A 22,486-nucleotide genomic window follows, 5' to 3' on the forward strand; every position below is an offset into this window, starting at 1 on the left:
GGATAACTAAAGAAGAGATGCCGAATCAAATTGCAGAGAAGGAGATTATTTTACAACTTGACAAACTGAACGGGGTCTCAAAGAATTGTCAGTTTGGTAATGGAGCTAAGTATGGAGGTAAAAATTGTGGAGGAAGACCAGGGATTGGATACAGTAATCAGTTTCAGATGGATTTAGGGTGCATGATTATGCAAAGCTGAAGAGACTTACACAGCAAAGATTAATGTGGAGAGCTACATTAAACCAGCCTTTGTACTGAAGAACACATCATCATTTAGAAAGTAATTTCCGTTTTCATGTAATGTGGGAAGTAGTGGGGAAAATAGAACAGTCATTACTCAGGTTCACACAGTAGATTACTGTGCTTAAGGGCTGCTAAAACATAACCAGCTTTTGTGGCTAAAATTCGACTACTTAATTTGTTGATTATCGGTCATCTTCAATCAGATGTGTAACTCATTTTCGTTGGTTATCTTCCATCTGAAATAATAAATGGGTCCACTTCAAATACATTAGGTGCCTGTGAATCAAATAAATAATGAAGCTGCAATTGTCAAAATGCATTAAAAACTTGTTTTATTGTGTCACAAACAAATAAAAACTGACACAGGTTTGGTGCCTAGGACTGACTGCACAGCAACTGCCACTTTTCTGTACATAGCTTTTAACAATCACGAAATTACATCCTGCATTGTTTAAATTGAAGTTGATTGAATTTATAATTAAGATTTCATTGCTTTTACAAAATTGGTTATAAAATTTGGCTTTACAATTCTCTACAATGTTTCTGAACCAGGTAGGATGTTCAGATATTGCAATACTCATAAAATAAAATTACACGGACAATGTATCCACAGTAATGTTCTAATCATTTTCGTTGACAATTTTATAAGTACAGATTAGTTTTTGCTATCAACTTAGATTCTGTGACTTTAGTTAGCTGAATCGTCTTTAGGTACCTGAATTGTAGTTACTGTGCCAGTTTTGTGAATGATAGATTGGACTTTCATTTACATTGATTCTTACATATTTTTAGTTTGTTGGTCAGTATCCTTACAGCTCATCTTAATTTGGTCTCAGTGTGTTTCGTTGGACTAATTTCATCAATACAGTAATCCAATGTTACAGTACAAGCTCTCTTATGTATATAAGATCGCATAAACTTTGCGACATTGTGTCACATTCTTCATTATTGTCAGTATCATAGTTTCCATTAAATGTTGAGCTATTCAGCTACCACACACACACACACACACACACACAAAGTATCACACATAAGAATTGTGGGCAAGCCTTTTGTTGAGCCATGCACGCACCAGAATAGGATAGATGTTACTCAACACGGTAAAAGTGTCTGTGTCTGTTTGTGAAACAAAGTAACGGTAAATTGTAATCACGTTACATAAATATACACAGAACAGTTTTAACATATTGTCATTACATGGATCATTCATCATTATTTCTTTTTCATAAATGCGTTTTTGCGTGTCCTTTCTCCACTCCACAAATTCACAAGCACAGTGAAATGTTTGCATTTGAATCATCACCACATGGTGTTCCACTTCTCCATTCTATTCAAATGCTTTGTCTTTCTCTGAATTAACACACAGTCTCCAGTACTAGCAATTCAGTCTGGACACAATTATAAAAAGTATGTAAAGTTTTAAATGATTGATGCGCAATAAAGCTTTAAGTGTCATACAATTAAGTCAAATTTCTTAGGTAATCATACACTCATGGAAATTGAAATAAGAACACCGTGAATTCATTGTCCCAGGATGGGGAAACTTTATTGACACATTCCTGGGGTCAGATACATCACATGATCACACTGACAGAACCACAGGCACATAGACACAGGCAACAGAGCATGCACAATGTCGGCACTAGTACAGTGTATATCCACCTTTCGCAGCAATGCAGGCTGCTATTCTCCCATGGAGACGATCGTAGAGATGCTGGATGTAGTCCTGTGGAACGGCTTGCCATGCCATTTCCACCTGGCGCCTCAGTTGGACCAGCGTTCGTGCTGGACGTGCAGACCGCGTGAGACGACGCTTCATCCGGTCCCAAACATGCTCAATGGGGGACAGATCCGGAGATCTTGCTGGCCAGGGTAGTTGACTTACACCTTCTAGAGCACGTTGGGTGGCACGGGATACATGCGGACGTGCATTGTCCTGTTGGAACAGCAAGTTCCCTTGCCGGTCTAGGAATGGTAGAACGATGGGTTCGATGACGGTTTGGATGTACCGTGCACTATTCAGTGTCCCCTCGACGATCACCAGTGGTGTACGGCCAGTGTAGGAGATCGCTCCCCACACCATGATGCCGGGTGTTGGCCCTGTGTGCCTCGGTCGTATGCAGTCCTGATTGTGGCGCTCACCTGCACGGCGCCAAACACGCATACGACCATCATTGGCACCAAGGCAGAAGCGACTCTCATCGCTGAAGACGACACGTCTCCATTCGTCCCTCCATTCACGCCTGTCGCGACACCACTGGAGGCGGGTTGCACGATGTTGGGGCGTGAGCGGAAGATGGCCTAACGGTGTGCGGGACCGTAGCCCAGCTTCATGGAGACGGTTGCGAATGGTCCTCACCGATACCCCAGGAGCAACAGTGTCCCTAATTTGCTGGGAAGTGGCGGTGCGGTCCCCTACGGCACTGCATAGGATCCTACGGTCGTGGCGTGCATCCGTGCGTCGCTGCGGTCCGGTCTCAGGTCGACGGGCACGTGCACCTTCCGCCGACCACTGGCGACAACATCGATGTACTGTGGAGACCTCACGCCCCACGTGTTGAGCAATTCGGCGGTACGTCCACCCGGCCTCCCGCATGCCCACTATATGCCCTCGCTCAAAGTCCGTCAACTGCACATACGGTTCACATCCACACTGTCGCGGCATGCTACCAGTGTTAAAGACTGCGATGGAGCTCCGTATGCCACGGCAAACTGGCTGACACTGACGGCGGCGGTGCACAAATGCTGCGCAGCTAGCGCCATTCGACGGCCAACACCGCGGTTCCTGGTGTGTCCGCTGTGCCGTGCATGTGATCATTGCTTGTACAGCCCTCTCGCAGTGTCCGGAGCAAGTATGGTGGGTCTGACACACCGGTGTCAATGTGTTCTTTTTTCCATTTCCAGGAGTGTATTATTAACTAGTACAGGTATATGGCAAAACTTAGTCATACATACAGATTATTACTAACTAGAATATTTTGTTCTAACATTGGGGATGCATACAGTGTATGTGGAGCCAAAGTTTATAAGATAAAGTACTAATTAAAGGTATTATTATTGCAAATTATTCACTGAATGCGAATTTCATGCCATCAGCTGCAGGGTATAGAAGTAGTACCCAATTGTGACATGAACATTTGTGCTGAATGAGGACTTGAATGTATGGGTGAACAATCACCTTAAACAGTTTGGCTATCCGTGGCTGCTTCCTAGTCCGATGCAAAGTCCTGGTCTGGCTCAGATTTTCATTTGTCACAGTTAGGTAATATATCTAGATCCATTACAGTTGAGGTCATGAAATTTGCATTCAGCAAATAATTTGGAATAATATTTCATACAGCTGCTGATCATGAAATCATTTGTATCATAAGCCAAGATTGGGTATACAGTGATAAAAATGGTCTCGATTCCTTATGGTTCTGTCAGTCTCACTCAGCAGGAATCAAGCAATGTTGTGAGCTTAAAGGAACAAAGGACTGTGATATAAAGAAGTGGACAGTGACATACGGAGGTTTGGATGGGGCCGGGGAGTGTGTGTGGATAGCTGAAATGGATAAGGCAACTGCTCACAATCAGCAAGAAATTCGGATTTCCATTGGAATTAGCTAGGATTGGAGGGAACCAACAAGGGGAAAACTTTCTATTTCAAGATGGGTATTTTTCATTTCATATAATAAGTTTGACAGTAAACGGTAATATTAATATTTTTGTAGCTTTGTGATCATATACTCAGTATTTTGTAGGATAAGTACATCATAATTTGCATTATGGTAGGAACAGTCAGAAAGTCCACAGATAACAAGGCAGACCTTCCGTTAAAACAAAATCATCACCCAAGTTGATGTAAATCACATGTGTCAAGATGTATGATGCTTGTACTTACTCTATAATGTGCATGACTTGATGATCCTTCTTCATTTAATATAAATACATTCTCATACAAATTACAATCAAATAAGTCAGTAGTTTATTTTCTCAGTGCATCAGTGGCGTAAGAGTTTAAGTGAAGGAAATGTGTTCGATGAATCAGTTTTCTTGTAAATTATAGATTGCAGCAATCGGTAGTCCTTTTTAAATTTTATTATGCAGATCTAGATTTTGGCTAGGAGCTAGCCATTGTCAATGCACTATTCCTTTCGTTTAATGCATGTAAATCCCTGTTGATCGGGCTTCACCCACAGTTAATTGAATAGTATTGAATAGTAGTAACCTGATCATAGTTTCCATTAAATGTTATGCTGTTCTGCTACATTACACTATGGTAGTGAAAATCCACATTGCTTCTTGTTCAAAATGAGTGTTCAATTGAAAATCCTGCAAAATGAGAAATTTATTCTGTATTATGATTTTTAGTGGCAGCAAATCTCTATGCATAATTTGTGAACTAAATTTTATGAATGAAGATTTACATCAATGATGATATTCATTGGAGAGTGGAATGATGTATGTTCATGACAGAAGAGCCCATCTGTCAGTAATCAGGAATGAACTAAAAACCAAATTTTTACAGTATGTCAACTGTCAGGCATCTTCCCTAGATTTTTCAGTGTGTCTCTCATGAGATTGTGACTAAACTATTTCATGACTCAAGTTCTGTGTCAGTTGGGGGTTTCAAAACTTATTTCGGAGACCACAAAAGTCAGTTGATAAGTGCTTCTCTGGACTTCATTTTCATTGTGGCGAAGAAGGAGAAAGACTACGGGACAGAATAATTTTGAGTGCTGACAAAATCTGGTTTCCTATGCTAATGCAGTGACAAAACAGCAGTCACAAAAAAGAATGTGGGGACATGTCAGACTATATATATGTCTGAAGTGTACTGTGAGGCATTAAAAAACCTGAGTATGAGCTATTGTAAACAAGTGACACAATCTCTTGATTACAGTGTCATGTTTTACACAATCATGCATGGCTACACACTGCCCAGCTAACGCAAGAATTGTTGGCATTAGTTCACATGGGATTAATTGAACATTTGCCCTGGAGACCTGTAGCGGCACTACCATTTGGGATAGGAAAAGTCAGTTTTGGTGCAATATTTCGGAGCACACAAATTACAGCCAGGCGTAGGTCTGTTGACAGTAAGTTGCGCTACCAGTGGTTGCGAAGTAGAATGGAGGCCACAGGGCCGTAGACCACCTGAAAAGAGTGAACACAGTGGTTTGCATGGCGCAAGTTACAGGCAGAAGGTGCCCACTGGCCTACCTAGGTGTTATGACTGTGTGACGCGGAGCGGCGCATTAGCAAAACAGAGGCGCACAGCTGCATTTAAATAGATGCCAGTTCACTAACAAAGCATTCAAGTGTGACAGCTCTCCTGGACGGCAGGGTGTGTCACACCACAGGCTACATGCAGCAGCAGATGGGGTGCCAGCGTTCCAGTCCACGGCGGGTCGCTGGTTCGACCTTCTGAGGCCAACGCGGGGCATTAAAGTGTGACAGCTCTACTGGACGGCGGGGCGTGTCACACCACCAGCTACACACAGCACTGGATGGCGGGGCGTGTCACACCACCGGCTACACACAGCAGCAGATGGGGCGCCAGCATTCCGGTCCCCAGCGGGTCGCTGGTTCAACCCTCTGAGGCCGACGCGGGGTCCTTAACCAGCCAGTGACGGGCCACTCCACGGCTCGCTACTGCAGGCAGTCATCTTGGCTCCCAACACACACACCAGAGACATCCAGGGCGAAGGCTGCAGATTTGGACGCCAGATTGCGGGTGCTCGTTGTCGCTGCGTTCTTAGCCATGCCGGCGAGTGGGCGCGCCGCAGGTCGCCTTGCAGTGGGCAGCGCTAAGGTGGCAGAGGCGAAGGCCGCTCTGAGTCAGCTGCTAGCGCATCCTGACGATGCCGCAACTCCGCTGCCATAGAAGGCCAACACACAGCAGTGCGTGCACAGGTCGCTGTGGCAGCCATTATGCACCAAGCCATTTCACAGACAGCGAAGTGATGTCCTCAGCATTGCAGGACCCGGTGATGCAGACCAAGAGGAATGGGGGGCACTGTAGTTGGAAACAATAAATCACTTGGAAAGCTCGGACGAGTCTTAATACGGTGCCTTCTACCTCGTCCCACTACATGTGGTGTTGCTGTTACATTTGGTGGCAGAAGTTGCCACTAGAAGCCCATACTAAACTCCAGGTGATTTCCATATCCTCATGCACACGAAAGAGTGCTTTTTCCATTGCTTTGATTCTGGTGAAGATCTTAAAGAAGTGATCACAATAGTGGAACATTATGCAGTTACCTCATACAGCAGCAAGAGTCACATATTCTTTTCTAGAAACCTTAGTCCACACTTGTGAAAATCACTATGTTTGGAATAATTTTTGGTGGATAGGAATGTTTAAGGGAGCTGTGTCACATTCTGAAGTTAGAACAACTTGCAAATACACAAGCACATTCAGTTCGGCCTTATTGACCTTAACAGTGAAAAATGTAAACTTGAACTCATTGTTTCAGTGCAGGCACAGAAGACTGATAAAAGCAAAGTTCCATCTGAGAATGCAGAATTTGCCACCCAGAATTCCAATTTTTTTCACTATTGTTTGTATACGTGTGGAAATAAGTAATGACTTCAGTTCCAGAAGTTGTGATGTTTACAGTTATGCCTTTTCCATATGATGGTTGTATATTGCATTGCCTAATCATTATGACACTACATTTGCTTAATGTCCAGATCTGGTGGATTGCATTTTAGTAACTACTAAATCAAGTGAGGTAAAAACTGATGGCAACCAAATAGGGCACACAGGAGAGTTTTATCACCTCAGTGGGGACCCTAAGCCTTAAATCGTCTCTTCAAATGGTCATATGGTCTTGCCTCAACCAGGGACTGGCAAAATATTCCCATAAGCTCCAGGGGCAAGTTCATAAGTTTTGCCATAGTCTCACCTCATTGGATGTATAACAACCAATAAGCTTATACATTCTTTTTTTAATAGTCATAGATCAGCATTTGGTTTTCATATTAGTAACCAGTTGTGACAACTGATTTGAATAAGTATTCCTGTATCCTGTGACAAATTGATTATAGTGTATTGCATTACCGTCATCTACTAACTATTTATAGTCTTTCACTTAAGTGGGTTGTATCTAATTGCCCTATTATGGTTTGGCAGAAATACACCAAGCTGCAAAAGAAACAGTGGCACTTGCCGAACAGAGGTTTCTGAGTAAACAGCATGAATGGCAGTTTGATAATGCTTGGCAAGAGATGTTGAATCATGCAACTATCAAGGTAAAAAGAAATAAATATATTTTTTGCATGTGACTTTAATCAGGAATATTATAGGCAAGCATTCTCTAATATTTTGTAGGTTATGGAGGCAGAAACACAAAAAGCAGAGAGTGGCCGTGAACACCAGAGGAGAGCAGCACTCTTCAACGCAGCAGAACAGAAGGTGAGAAGTCAGGGAAAAGAAAAGAAAGAAAAATTCTTTTCTTGTCATAAAATTTTGTGCACAATGTAAAGAAATTTTGGTAGCTGTGAAACTTTCCTAAAAGTTATAAGAGTGAATTATACATAGGCAGTCGAAGTCCCATGATAGGTCAGAAAGTGCAATACAAGACAATGGTGTGGTTATTGGCATGAAATCGTAGGCAGTACACGGGACAAGGGTACTTGACATGTAACAACCAGACATTATTATTTAGTCATAGGATCATTTGCAAAATCAATTATGTAGTTGCAAAACTGTACTTGGGAATTGGAAAGAAGGCAGAAGGTGTCTCAGTGCCTTGTTTTGCACTTTCACAATTTTGACAGGAGGCAATGTCTGCTTGTCCCAAACTCTATGAAAGAAGACCATTTGATTATCTTGAATAATGCTTGGCACCCACTCACCAGTGAAGTATGACATCTTAATTAGAAAACTATCTTTCTCCGGTATGCATCAAACAATATTTGTGGTAGTAACTGTATACATCTAATGACTGTTGTGTTTCTTCTGTAAAATTCTTTGCTACATAACAGTTCATTGGGAGTGATCTCAGTAGTCAGCAATTTTACCACTGCAGTCAGGCATCATATTAAATTCTGAAATCAGTAATATTTCGTTGGGAATAGTAGAGAAGTGGAAGACTGAATGGGGAAAGGAGAAAAAATAATAAAGGAAAATATATTGAAAACGGAAGCCAAAGTTGACAGATGGGATGCAGAATGTAATGTGAAAAGGTGGATCGAAGAAGGCTGTGGAAATGAAAAGAGAAACAAAGAAACATGAAACTAATGGAAATGGAGATAGAGTGAATGCCAAGAGTAAAATGAATATTGGAGAACAAGTTTCCATCCATGGAGTTTTGAAGCACTGCTGTTAGAAGTAATCAAGTTAAATGGCACGGTGGTTAGGGCACTGGACTCAGTCATAAGGAGCAGGGCTAAAATGTGTCCAGCCATGAAGATTTTGGTCACCTGTTCACCGCTCCCATCCCCCCCCCCCCCCAGCGCAGCAGCAGTGTACCCAATATGTCTGTGTAGAGAATAAAGTCTGTATACATGTTTGAGAAAGTGTTCTATATGTTTGTGTAGTGTGTATCTGAAGCAGAACATGAAAACCAACCTGGTATTCACTCAGTGGGATGTGGGAAAGCCACTTGAAACACAAACCGAGGCTTATCTGCACATCAACCCATTATACGTATTCCCTACGTATTCTCTGCCTCACCCTTACCATGACTATATATGTTAAGAAAGTGGGACTGTAATGTGTAATAGGATGCAATGTGTATGGAGCAACACACACATATGTCGGAATCATAGGGTTGGGGGGCAAGTTCTGAGGCGTCGTACTAAGTAACGAGCATATTATGGAAGTTCTAACTTCATAACCTTTCCCATTGCTTGTGTAGTATGTGTTAATTAAAATCTATTGTGAATTTCTGCATTCTTTTCTTCTAGGTCCAAGAACTAGAACAAAGGCTGAGAAGAAGCATTACTCGTTCAAGGCCATATTTCGAAGAAAAAACTTTATGCCAGGAGCAGTTGGCCACTCAAAAGTGTCGTGTGGAGAATTTACAAAAAGCAGTAAGTAGATTAACTACTTGACATATTCTTATTCATTGTCATCTACATTTTAGTGGAGACAGTTATTAATATTAATTTTTGTAGTCACCCATAGTGTGATGTGCCATGGCATCTGTAATCAGTTTATAAATTTTGAGCTTAGGTTTCCGATTTAGATATATGTTCCAAAAATAAATGTAATGGGCATCAAAAATGTAATGTGATAAAGAATTAATGTACTATGTGGAGTTTAATGGTTACAAACTAATTTGTTGAATAGGACAGCAGGTGAAACAGACAAAAATTTCTAGATATGATCACAAGAGATGTGATTGTAGGAAGGTCACTTCAGTTAAGATAACAAAGATAGAATTATATCCTAAATCTTACATGTAACAAATAGCTGTCATAAGTTGCTAGAGGTGAACTGGTATGAGCATTGGAAGTCTTGTATTTATATTAGATCATTGCTTTTTCACAGGCAGTGGCCTAATCTTGACTTTTTCTCCACTCTTCGCGTGACAGTGCTCTGTAGTTGTCTGCATTCTAGTTGAAAAAGCTGACAACAATACTAATGTTTCATTTTTATATGGGGCAAGTGAGAGGTTTGTGAACAGTTCATCTTTCAGCAGTCTAGGTTTAAATAGTTATCTTAAAATATTTACAATAAATACTAAAGCTACTTATGATTTATGTACACTGAACTTACAGTGTTGAATTACCTTTTATGTATGTATAACTGCCAGTGGTGTGTACTGAACTTCCATAAAAGTAAGCATTTACAATAGAATTGTATTTTTGATGACTTTGTTGATCACCCAATCATCAAACACTGACCTCAACTGCCAGAGGAGACCTTTTCCAATTAATAACAGAGCTAAGTTTGTAAACTGTTCTTGAAAGTGTGAACTACATTCATAGTTTTATCATTTTTGTGGCTGAAAAGCTTTTCTTTAGTTACCAATTCATCCATATGTTGAAACATGAATATTTCATATTTCAAATCCATCACATTTGGCCATCTACATTTCTTCAGATTCATTCATTTTTGTTAAACATTAGGCAATGTTGTAAGCTCTGGCTTTCAATATGTCAAATACAGCACTAGCGAGGAGAAAATATCTGAAAACATATGTATGGCAAAATTTAAATTGACATCTTGCACCATGCTTTCAAATCCATGAGCAGCAGTATAGGTTTCTTCATCCTGCTTATCTGGATCTATCATCTTCTTGAAAAGTGAAACCAGCAGACCGCAATACAGTATAAGGTTTTCAGCAGATGAGAGACAGAACTCCAGAGTGTAGCAGTCACTTTAGGCAGTTGTTTCTTTACTTCTTCAGCTAGAACACAGGTTCTTTATGTTGTCTTGGAAGAAAAAGTAGGAAGACCATTCATAGTAAAGAAAAAAATTCTGCATTCTTTGGTTTTCAACAGAGCTTGCGATAACACTGAATTCAGTCGATGAGTAATACAGTGAACAAACATTACAGTGGAAAATATGTTTACCTCTCTTGATTGCATTCCATTCAAATGACCAACCAACTGCAGCTCCATCATAATTCTGAACATGTTCATGAATTTTAGGAACTTTTCATGTTCGTGACTAACACCTATGACATAGCATAGTACTGAGGAGAACTACAAGAAATTACACACATTAGTTGCTTCATCAAGAATAACGGAGATAAAATTGGATTCATTTCTCTCCTTCCTTATTTTATTTATGGGTGTATTTCAAACAGAAGCAGTCAAGTTATTCTGTATTAGATTTGACACTCCTATAAATACAGAACAGTATACTAAGTGATGTTTCAGCTTTTTGTCATATTAACTGAGAAAATGTGTGACTTCAACGTAATTGCATTTATTCAGATTTTGCATATTAGGGCATTCTGACAGCCACTTGTTGCCATTGTAAAGTTAAGTATTGAAATGCCGTATGCAAGATTTCTAGTAATAGTGCATGACTCAGTCATAGGTCTATCCAATTGTATTGTGCTTTCCTCCTCTTGGAAATTGCAGGCAGCAAAGTTATACACCAAATCCCCACATTCTCACTGGTGCCGCTGTGCTTGGATTTATGTGATTTCGCCACTCAACAGTACAGTATGCAATGGACTTGGTTACTTACCTTCCCACCAAGAGCAGAAAATCTATTCGATGGTTATCATAAAATTAAGATTGTTTATGGTTTCCAAATTATGTAAAACTACATACTTACCTCTTAGAGGAGTTGCAGACATACGCAATGGAGAAGACTGCTAAACATTTAAGCTTTTGGGCAAAAAATCTTTCTGCGCACACACACACACACACACACACACACACACACACACACACACTGTTCTAAAAATATGAACTATATGAAATCACTTCTGTTGATAGTAATTCACTTCAGTATAGGTTAAAGCACCAGTGAGAGGAAAATAACAAGATTGCTGTGTGCATGTATAACAAATTAAGCACACAGGCTCGTGGGATAAAGTTGCAGAAAAGTGCAGGTTCATGATTTAAAATGCTTAATCGCCCAGTAAAATGTCGAAGGGACTTCAACAAAATGGTATGTTGTACTTTCTACCTTCCAACAAATGCAGTTCAACATTTTATTGAGAAATTAAATTTTGTAAATCATTTCACTGGCACATTTGTACCACTTTGTCACTTAGGATGACCATATAGAAGGCTTAATAAGTACACATAAATGTATATTAATCAGTTGTGGAAGCACAGCATGATCAAATATTACCTCCCTTCCAACTGTTTAAGTGTGGTAAAGCATATATGTCACGAGTCACTTCTTCTATGTGACAAATGATGAGCATTCACCATAAATAAGGAGCTAGGCAAAAAGATTTTATAAAGTCAGTGCAGTCACAGGACCCAAAAGTATCATGTATTTATTAGTATGAGCAAAGCCGAAGGTAAGGCAAAACTTATTTCTGATCTTAAGGATTTTGATGTTCATAAAATTCAAGTGGGTCCAGATGTTGCAGCTGAACAGATTACAGGACTTGTTGATTGTGCCTATGACAACAAATGGGGAATGGCTACTCTGCTACCAAGAGGTGAAAAAGGAGAAGTAAACTTTTATTTATACATCCTTGTGGACCAGCTCTTCCTTTTTCGTAACCAAGGAGACCAGATAAATCAGCTGCAATAAAAAACTTTGTTGTTGTTGTTGTTGTTGTCTTCAGTCCTGAGACTGGTTTGATGCAGCTCTCCATTCTACTCCATCCTGTGCTAGCTGTTTCATATCCCAGTACATACTGCAGCCTACATCCTTCTGAATCTGCTTAGTGTATTAATCTCTTGGTCTCCCTCTACGATTTTTACCCTCCACACTGCCCTCCAATGCTAAATTAGTGATCCCTTGATGCCTCAGAACGTGTTCTACCAACCGATCCCGCTTCTAGTCAAGTTGTGCCACAAACTCCTCTTCCCCCCCATTCTATTCAATACCTCCTCATTAGTTATGTGATCTAGCCATCTAATCTTCAGCATTCTTCAGTAGCACCACATTTCGAAAGCTTCTATTCTCTTCTTGTCCAAACTATTTATCGTCCATGTTTCACTTCCGTATATGGCTACACTCCATACAAATACTTTCAGAAATGACTGCCTGACACTTAAATCTATACTCGATGTTAACAAATTTCTCTTCTTCAGAAACACTTTCCTTGCCATTACCAGTCTACATTTTATATCCTCTCTACCATTATCAGTTATTTTGCTCCCCAAATAGCAAAACTCCTTTACTACTTTAATTGTCTAATTTCCTAATCTAATTCCCTCAGCATCACCCAAGTTAACTAGACTACATTCCATTATCTTTGTTTTGCTTTTGTTGATGTTCATCTTATATCCTCCCTTCAAGACACTGTCCATTCCCTTCAGCTGCTCTTCCAGGTCCTTTGCTGTCTCTGACAGAATTACAACGTCATCGGCGAACTTCAAAGTTTTTATTTCTTCTCCATGGATTTTAATTCCTACTCCGAATTTTTCTTTTGCTTCCCTTACTGCTTGCTCAATATACAGATTGAATAACATCAGGGAGAGGCTCCAACCCTGTCTCACTCCCTTCCCAACCACTGCTTCTCTTTCATGTCCCTCGACTCTTATAACTGCCATCTGGTTTCATACAAATTGTAAATAGCCTTTTGCTCCCTGTATTTTACCCCTGCCACCTTCAGAATTTGAAAGAGAGTATTCCAGTCAACATTGTCGAAAGCTTTCTCTAAGTCTACAAATGCTAGAAACGTAGGTTTGCCTTTTCTTAATCTAGCTTCTAAAATAAGTCGTAAATTAAATCACACAATTGCCGCTGGAAGAACATACAAACTATCAGATGAAGAGTTGTGAAAAGCCTTGGATTGCATTAGAAAAGAACATGTTTTGTCAATGTGTCCTCATTCCTTGGGAGAACTAGATTATGTAATCTGAAAGAAAACTGCAATACATAATCTTAGCGTCTAATAAGGTTGTTAGTGGATCACTGTAAAGTCTTTATTGTTGAAGGTGCATAAAATTATTTTCTTTTCAAGGCACTCAAATAACAGACTGTTAAATAATGACAGCTATATCATTGTATAATAATACTGATTAATATTAATTTATTTGTAACTTGAAGGTTAAGTAAATTATTCATAGTCTTTTTGCAGAATGTGTTGTTGTGGTGCATGTTAAAATATCTTCACAATTAACATAGGAAAGCCAAATGTGAATTTAAATTTAAGTGTGTAATTCTACAAATGTAATAAATTGATTGTCACTACATAAAAAATAATGATTTGATAGCCTTATTTGGTTTTTGCGATATTATATCTTAGTAACAAGTCCAGAGCCCTATAAACTATGCACTAGCTGCTGTGCTTATCACTAAAATAAAATTTATTTCAGTGCGTTCCCACTGGAACACCACATGAAACTTTGGCACACTTGTTAATAAATAATGTATGACTAACATGCTTTTCTCCAAAATAAAAAATAAATAAATAAATAAATCAGATTTTTAAATTTTCAAAATTAAAAAATAATCTAATAAGCAAAAATTTGGCATTGTTATGAATATTGCCAGTTGGCACACACTTGTAAAGTTTATAACAAACTGAATAAAATGATACAAATTTTAGGCCTGTAAATCAAATAGTTTTTTAGATATGGTGATTTTAAGATTTAAAAACCTAACAAGAATGGCATAATTTTGGAGGTTTTAAAAATTGTTACTCAAGAATGAAAGGTCCAAAACAATTTTAATATGGGATTTTTCATAAAAATAACTGCTACCAGAGATGTACAAAAAATTATCTTAATCTGAAATGTTAAGAAACAAACCATTGGTTAAGTTCAAATGGAGTCACCAGTAGGAAGAATCCAGATGGCGCACACCGTGGAGCAGTCATTTAAGTGAAGCACATTGTGTTGGGCAGCATGTTTAGCAACTGGGTGGTCGAGCTGTCTCTTAACCACAGTTTGTCAGTGGCCATTCGTGCAGCCAGACACACACTTGTTAGTTGTTATGCTTTCTTAGAAAGAAGCAGCTTGTTTACAGTTTAGTTTCCAGATTACATGGCTGCTTTCGCAGGTAGCCCTGCCTTTGTTGTGAAGTATATGCCTGTGACAGGATTGGAGTATGTGGTAGAGAGAGCCTGTTTGGGTCAGGTCTTGTATCTGGTTCTATTGCAGGAATGTGAGCTATGAGGCAAGTAATGGGCAAGGATATTGCATGCATTTGGTGAGTGGCAGAGTCCTACTGTGGGAGGGGAGGGGGGGATATGCTTATTTCAGGGCATGATGAGAGAGAGTCGAAACTCTGGCAGAGAATGTGATTAAGTTCTGGCTGATACCGAGTCACAAGAGGAGTACTCTCTTGCCCAACAGTGGTTATGTAGGAGATGGCAGGTGACTGTAGAGACAAGGCACGAGATAGCTCTTTCTGGATAAGGTTGGGAGGGTAATGAAGGCCTCAGTGAGACCCTTGGCATATTTGGAGAGGGATTGCTCATCAATACAAATAACGATGACCTCGGGTGGCTAGACTTTATAATGGTACTTGTTGGTGTGGAATGGGTGGCAAACTGTTGATGTGGAGGTGGATGGCACCATTGAGGATGGTAGATTGTCAGTTTGAGGAGGACCAGGTGAAGCAGATGGGTAGAAGGTGTTGAGTTTCTGTAGGAAAATAGAGGAGGTCTCCTCACCCTCGGTCCAGATCACAAAGATGCCAACAGGGAATCTGAACCAGTTGAGGGGTTTGGGATTGTGGGTGGTTAGGAAGGACTTCTCTAGGTGGCATAGAAAGTTGCCACGTGAGTGCCCAGTGTAATGTTATATAGCTTTACATAGAAGTGTCTCACAACTAACTCTTATCAATATGTATAACTTCAGTATACAGCTCTCAAATGCTGACTGAGTGGGTAAGACATAAGGTACATGAGGCAATTGATGTAAATTATAAATTAAATGATTTTCTAAGTAAATTTCTCTCTGCCTTTAACAGCAAGAACATGTAAAATATGGCACCAGTGATGTATCAAAGAAACCTTTGATAAAAGAAAAGGCTTCAAAATTATTACAATAGTAGTGTGAGAGAACTGTAAAAATAGTCTGAAGAAGCACAGACGTGCAGTTGCGTTCGTCATCATCGTATAGATTATGCTGTTCTTTAGTGAGAAGAATTATAAGAAAATGAAAAGCTTACGTGTCATGTCGAAGATTAATAATCCCCCCCCCACACACACACACACACACACACACACACACACACATGGGGTGGGGGGATATGTACGTACCTCCCTACCCCACAACCTCCTGACACCGTGCCTGTGGGCATTCTAGTCCCTGCACATTTCACCAGACAGCGCTCCTGTCTTCCCCCACCCATACACTGCTATCCCTTCCCCTTCCCCGCCCTCTCCAAATTGCTGTTACCATTCCATGTGCTAGCTGCATTCTGGTCTGAGCTGCCGGAATTGGTGATCGTGTGTGTGAGGTGTGCTTGTTTGCGTGAATGAATGGTGTGTGTTTCTCTTTTTTCTGATGAAGCCTGCGGCTGAAAGCTTATGTGTAAGTGTTCTTTAATTGTGCCTGTCTGCCACTTATCATGTTATCTTTACAGTAAGTAGCAGTCTGTCTTTCCCTACATTGTTGTACATACTTCTAAACTTTGTTAAGACAGTTTATTTTTAATTGGCATATGTTGGTTGATCTGCTTCAGTTGGTAACAGTTTGTGAATATATATTCACTTTTTAAGCTAAATGGATTGTAGTAAACAGTGGGAGAAAGCCATTTACCAAATCAAACAATAATTTTTGTGTAGAGACAGAAATAGAAAATATTGCTTTGATTTTTTTTTTTTTTTTCTCCAGCACATTACGTGCTAGTAATTAAAAAGCTGTAAATTCATAAGTTTGTTCAGTCTTTATGATGCTGTGACTCACTTTTCTTCTGTTTAATTTCTTCATGCTGCCTTGTGCTTTCACTCAAAATTGTGTGAATATTTTCATCTGTTTAGAGATCAGACACTAAATATCACATAGACACACATGCCTACAAACACAAATGGGCAGTTGTCAAGAGAAACAGATGCATAGAGACATATGTACTTATTTTTAGTACAGGTTTCGTTCTATTTTTTTATTTGTTGGTCCATAATGTTGTATTGAAAAGATTCTCTGATGTTAATCTTCTGTCAAGTGAAAATAGCAAAATCTGTTCACCAGACAGCAGCTGACATGAGCACAAACTGTTTTCTGCTAATTTAATGATACTGTGTGATACCTCTAAGATCCAATGAGTTCTCCTATTGGATGATTACCAAGTCATTCTTTCCATATTCCATATGTAAATGGAATGGGAAGAAACACAAATATATGGTTTGACATATATAAACAGAATGTCATTTTACCTTCTGTGGTACTCCTGCTGCTTCTGTTGATCAGCATAGTCCTAGTGTGTACTGCTGTACCTCTGAATGACTTGAGTTGTACAGTATCCCAAAGATTCATACATTCATATATGAAAAACAGTTTTTACAGATATTAAGCTAAATATAAAATAAGTTTTCATCCAAACTTGTCTCAGTGGTTATAACATCTTTTACAATTTACTATACTTTTTCACATGCAAATTGAGAACTTTACTCTGTATATTGTAACTTACGGAGACGAAAACTTCAAGCTTCACGGTCATTTATTACTTAAGTTACAGGACTTGAAAAATACAAATTAACTTCACAATGATAAAGCTTTTGAAGTATAAAGTGTCCTCTGATTAAAACGAAAATAAATTTGTCAGTTATTTAACTACTGTTTATGAACTCCATCATTCTCTTTTTCCACACACAGATCCTGATCCTGAATGTTCATTTTAAAAACCGTGTATAAGCAACTGACTATCGCTCACCAGTCCTGGTGAGAGAGAGAGAGAGAGAGAGAGAGAGAGAGAGCAGCTGTTTACAAGCGGTTTTTAAAATGAACATTCAGAAATTTACTTAGCAGCAAATCAGGATGGACAGAAAGCTGTCTACATGCTGACATTTACATGATGTGTCTGTATCAAGTCACAATTTTTTTATATGTAACCTATTCGTTATGTCTGATTATTAGGTTGAATTACATGTAACTCCATCTTTAGTGCTGAATATGTTTTCGAATTATCATTCTAATCAGCATTCATCCCTATCAGCATTTAAAATTCCCTGTTTCTGGTTTAATTAGTGTGGAAATGATTAGAGATGAATTTCTCAAGTATAAAGCTCATCTGTGGATTATGTAGAAAATTCTCTAGCCTTATCTGAAAAGCTGGGAGTAACTCCTTGTAATTGTTGGGTTTTAAAAATTTCTATAATGACTAGAAAATTTGAGTTTTGTAATTGGTGATCTTTTCTCTTTTCTCCTTGATCCCATATAGAATTATCTGTCCTTTTTCTTCAATAAAAAGCCCTTCAAATGTTAAAAACAAAGATAATTTTGCTGTCTGCCTTGTGAATTTTGGCACTTTTTTTTTTAATGTGAAAAGCTTTAGACTAAAATTACTACTAATTACTCTTTATTAAAAATTAAATAATGGACTTATTGCAGTTGGTAACTAAAAATTACAATATAAAGCTTCTGATTGCCTTATAAAATGCAAAGACTTTAGTACATAATGTTTGGGTTTGAAGAGATCTTTTAAGGGCACATATCGTTTGACACTCAAGATGACAATGGATTGAGAGAAGAAAAGTAATTTTATACACTCATGTTCAGAAAAAAAACAGAACACCTTGAATGACTAGAGATAGGGCGTTTGTGCTCACAGGACATGTATTAGTATGTTCTGCAGAAATGATTAGCATTTCAGGCGCCTCGGTTCAGCATTGCCTAGATAACTTGTTCCATGCATGGTGGTGTACGCGTGTAAGGTGTGCATGAATGTAAATGCCATCCTGTGGTATAGCTATTAACGCTGCATTCTACTGGTTCCAAAGTTCATCCCTGATAGATGGTTTTGTCATAGCACTACACCTGTCATTTCACTGTATCCCACACATTTCTGATTGGCAGCAAGTCTGCTGATCTGGTGGCCAGGGCAAAAGTCTGACATCCTGTGACACCAAGAAGGCATGTGTTCTTGCAGCAACTTGTGGTAGTGCATAATCTTGCTGAAAAATGGCGCCTGGGGCATTTTGCAGAAAGGGTATGGCTACGGGTCGCAGAATGTCATTCACATAGGTCACACTGGTCATAGTGCCCTGGACATGAACCAGCTGTGATTTGTGGTTGTACCTAGTAGCACCCCACACCATAAGGGCTGAAGATGGCCCTGTATATTGTGTGCAAATACAGTCACTGTAATCCTTCTCCCCCTACCTGTGGCGAACCAAAATGTGGCCATAATTTTCAAACAAACATAATCTGAATTCATCCAAAAACTCTATGAGATGCTATTCCTGTCCCCAGTGATGTTATTCCATACAACATTGCTGTCTAGCAGGATTCTGCACATTTGCCAAAGGTATGTGAAGAAATGGACGACACACACATAACCTATTCCATAATAAACGGTGATGGACTGTCACCACTGATAGTGTACAATGTGTTACACTGTTGCACCAGAGTGCCGTGAAGTGCCATTCTGCCATTCTTATGAGGTGTCGATCTTTTCAGGTTGGGAGGGGGGGGGGGGGCTGACCCATCTCATCATGTTCTACGGCCTTCCATGAACCATTCTGCACACGTCCATTGCACACTTCGTCCCACAAAAGCAGCAATTACCTGGATGGATGCATCACATTCTCTCATGACAATAATGTGCTCTCTTTCAAACTCGCTGATCTGACAGTACAGTTCATGCATACGTCTGCTCAAGTCACACCGATCTATTACCTTTGGTTTACAGTGACAAGAGAGCTGCAGACACATTTCATCAGTAGGTGGTGTTGCCATCCTCGCATGTTATGCCATTGAAAATTCATGCTGCAACGATCAATTTATCTGCATCCCCTAGAGACCTTCAAACAGCATATTCCCCGGGAAAACATGTGAAAACACATCAGCTAATAGTATTTCAACAATGTAAAATTAACAATTACATCAGTTCTGTTTCTCTGGCCTTCTTATGAAAAAGTGACTATGTTTGTAAGGGTGTTAGGTTGAGATTTAATTGGAAATGTAATTAGTTTGTGTATAATGTGTTCTGGAATCTTTTCCCTTCATTACTCTCATAGAAGGTGTTATCATTCTTATAGTAAAGAAAGCCATTGGCTTAGGTTCAATCCTCAGGTGATCCTAGGATTATATTCTTTCACCTACTGCTTGTTTCACCTCTGGCAATGGCTTATTAATGTGAAAAATGCCAAATTGCACCATATTCGGTAGTCAACATTAATGTTTAGCCCCTCCTATATCTGGTTGGGTAAGTCAGTTTAAATGTGAGTGAAAGATACAGGTGTACCACTCTCAATAGGATCATGCCCAATAAAGCACTGCAATGTTCAAGCAGCTTTTCAGTTTATAACAACTTTATCTTTTCATGAATATTTACAGTAGATATTGGTATACTTCTCCCTTTAAAGTAATTTTTAAAAATTCATTCACTTTGTAGGTGGCTACAGCAAAGCAGTCTTATGCAGACACATTACGCAACTTGGAACGCATCTCAGAGGAAATCCACTGCAAGAGAGCAGGCACTGCGCTTGGCTTACGTGAACCTGGTGTCGGTGCTGAGTTAGTCCCATTGCCAGGGTATGAAGTAGAATTGGACCGATGCGACCGTCGTTCTGTCGGAAGTATTTCTGCTGGGGATGATAGTGAGCCACTTGATGAACAGGAATATGAGGTGAGTCATGTAAAGAAATGTAATGCTTACAAGCTTCATAAATGGTATGTTGTAGGGAATGTCCAGTCTTACTGCCTCATTTTGCAATTTTCTCTCATGAATTTTGCTTTTGATAAGATTTATATTAAACATTTATCCTATGCAAATATGCTCTGTAGGTTCTGCTTAAATGGTTCAAATGGCTCTGAGCACTATGGGACTTAACATCTTTTTGTCATCAGTCCCCTAGAACTTAGAACTACTTAAACCTAACTAACCTAAGGACATCACACACACCCATGCCCGAGGCAGGATTCGAACCTGCGACCGTAGCAGTCGCGCGGTTCCGGACTAAGCGCCTAGAATAGGTTCTGCTTACTTGCTGTGTTATGTGAGTACACTGAGCGATTGTGTACGACCACTGAATTAAAACGAATTGAATTTTATTAGATAATGTAGGATTACATTATATATGGCAGTTGTACATGTTATGTAAGTCATGTCAGCATATCAAAAACAGAAAAGTTTAGGATCACTTATTTTCTGAGGAGCAGCCATTTTGATCACACGCTCTAACACCATTGGTTACAAAGAACAGTATATAAAAATTCTCATTTGAACTGCAAAATTCATTTTCAACCAGAGAGTTTTCAGTTTTTTTGGAAAGATGGTGTCATGTAGGTTTTTGGGTCAAATTCTTAGTAACTTGATACACAAGAACTAAGGTCCTTTTTCAATTATTGCCAGTATGTTTGAGATCTCATTCTTCCTCTGTGTGTTGTCATTGTGTAAACTAATAGTAGTAATCCACTCTGAACTATCTTTTGTGATATACAGGATGTTAAAAAAAGGTATTCCATGGACCAAAACATGACAACAATTTCCAGTAAACATGGGCTCTAAATTGCGTTCCTTAAGAGTTAGGAGCACTTGTTCTTTGATACTATGAAACCGAACGCTTCTGCTGAACAAATGCTCGGAGATGTTGAAGTATGCATTTTAGAGCCCATGTCTACTGGACAATGTTGTCTTGTTTTAGTCCGTACTAACACCTCTCAAAGTAGGGAACATTTATTTTTAACAACACATACCAGGGTGTCCCACCTAAATTTTTCACCACCAATATCTGTGGATTGAGGTCCAGCAACCGTGCTGGAATACTGAATGGGACTAGGTAAGGTGCATCTCAGGAACCACTCATATCGTCACCTGTCAAGAGTAGCATGAATAAAATAAGGGCCAATGATATGGTATCCTACAATACCATACTATACATTGACACTCCACTGACATTGATGTTCAGACCGGCAAATCCAGTGGGGGTTTTCTGGTGACCAGTAGTGCATATTGTGTAAGTTGGTATTCCAATGGTTTGTAAACATGGCCTCATTGATTAACAGCACCCTTCTCATAAAGTCTTGGCCTTGCTGCAGAACCCATTGACAATATTCCAGGTGATTGTGAATTTTGTTCCCACAGAGGCCTCAATGAGATGTCATTTGGTATGGGTGGTATCTATGACTGTGCAGACTACACATCACACTTGTTCAAAGGATTCCCATGCATCTCTACATTTCACAAATACTTGCATGAGGGTTTATTGCAGTGGCTACCAGGACAGCTACCTCTGCTCCAGATCTGCATTCATGGAGACAACCGCCCTGTCATGCAAAGCTTTCTAACAATATTCATGACAGTAGTATGTGTTGGATGATGTCTGTTAGGGTACCGCTGGGCATACACCTGTTCTGCACTTGTGCCGTTTTGGTGACATTTCTGTACAGTAATATAATGTCAGAAATTCCCTCATTTGTGAATACCATGTCAAACGCCTAGAACAGATGGACAATGTTTGTGACAGGAATCCTTATTAGTATAGGGCGCCATGATAACAGTGAAAGTAAGGATACACACATCAATCACATCGCGATTACGAATGA

General features: G+C 39.5%; 1 protein-coding gene across 1 annotated transcript in view; it reads left to right on the plus strand.

Annotated features, from left to right (window-relative positions):
• The window catches only part of LOC124605525 (SH3 domain-binding protein 5 homolog), an 89,459-nt gene that overhangs the window by 21,792 nt on the left and 45,181 nt on the right, over positions 1 to 22,486 (plus strand). Inside the window, exons 4-7 of the mRNA XM_047137269.1 lie at positions 7,365 to 7,483; positions 7,563 to 7,646; positions 9,143 to 9,268; positions 20,334 to 20,567. Of these exons, the coding sequence (XP_046993225.1) occupies positions 7,365 to 7,483; positions 7,563 to 7,646; positions 9,143 to 9,268; positions 20,334 to 20,567 (563 nt within the window). The remainder of the gene's footprint in view (positions 1 to 7,364; positions 7,484 to 7,562; positions 7,647 to 9,142; positions 9,269 to 20,333; positions 20,568 to 22,486) is intronic.

The sequence above is a fragment of the Schistocerca americana genome, chromosome 3, assembly GCF_021461395.2.
Source record: "Schistocerca americana isolate TAMUIC-IGC-003095 chromosome 3, iqSchAmer2.1, whole genome shotgun sequence".
NCBI lineage: Eukaryota > Metazoa > Arthropoda > Insecta > Orthoptera > Acrididae > Schistocerca > Schistocerca americana.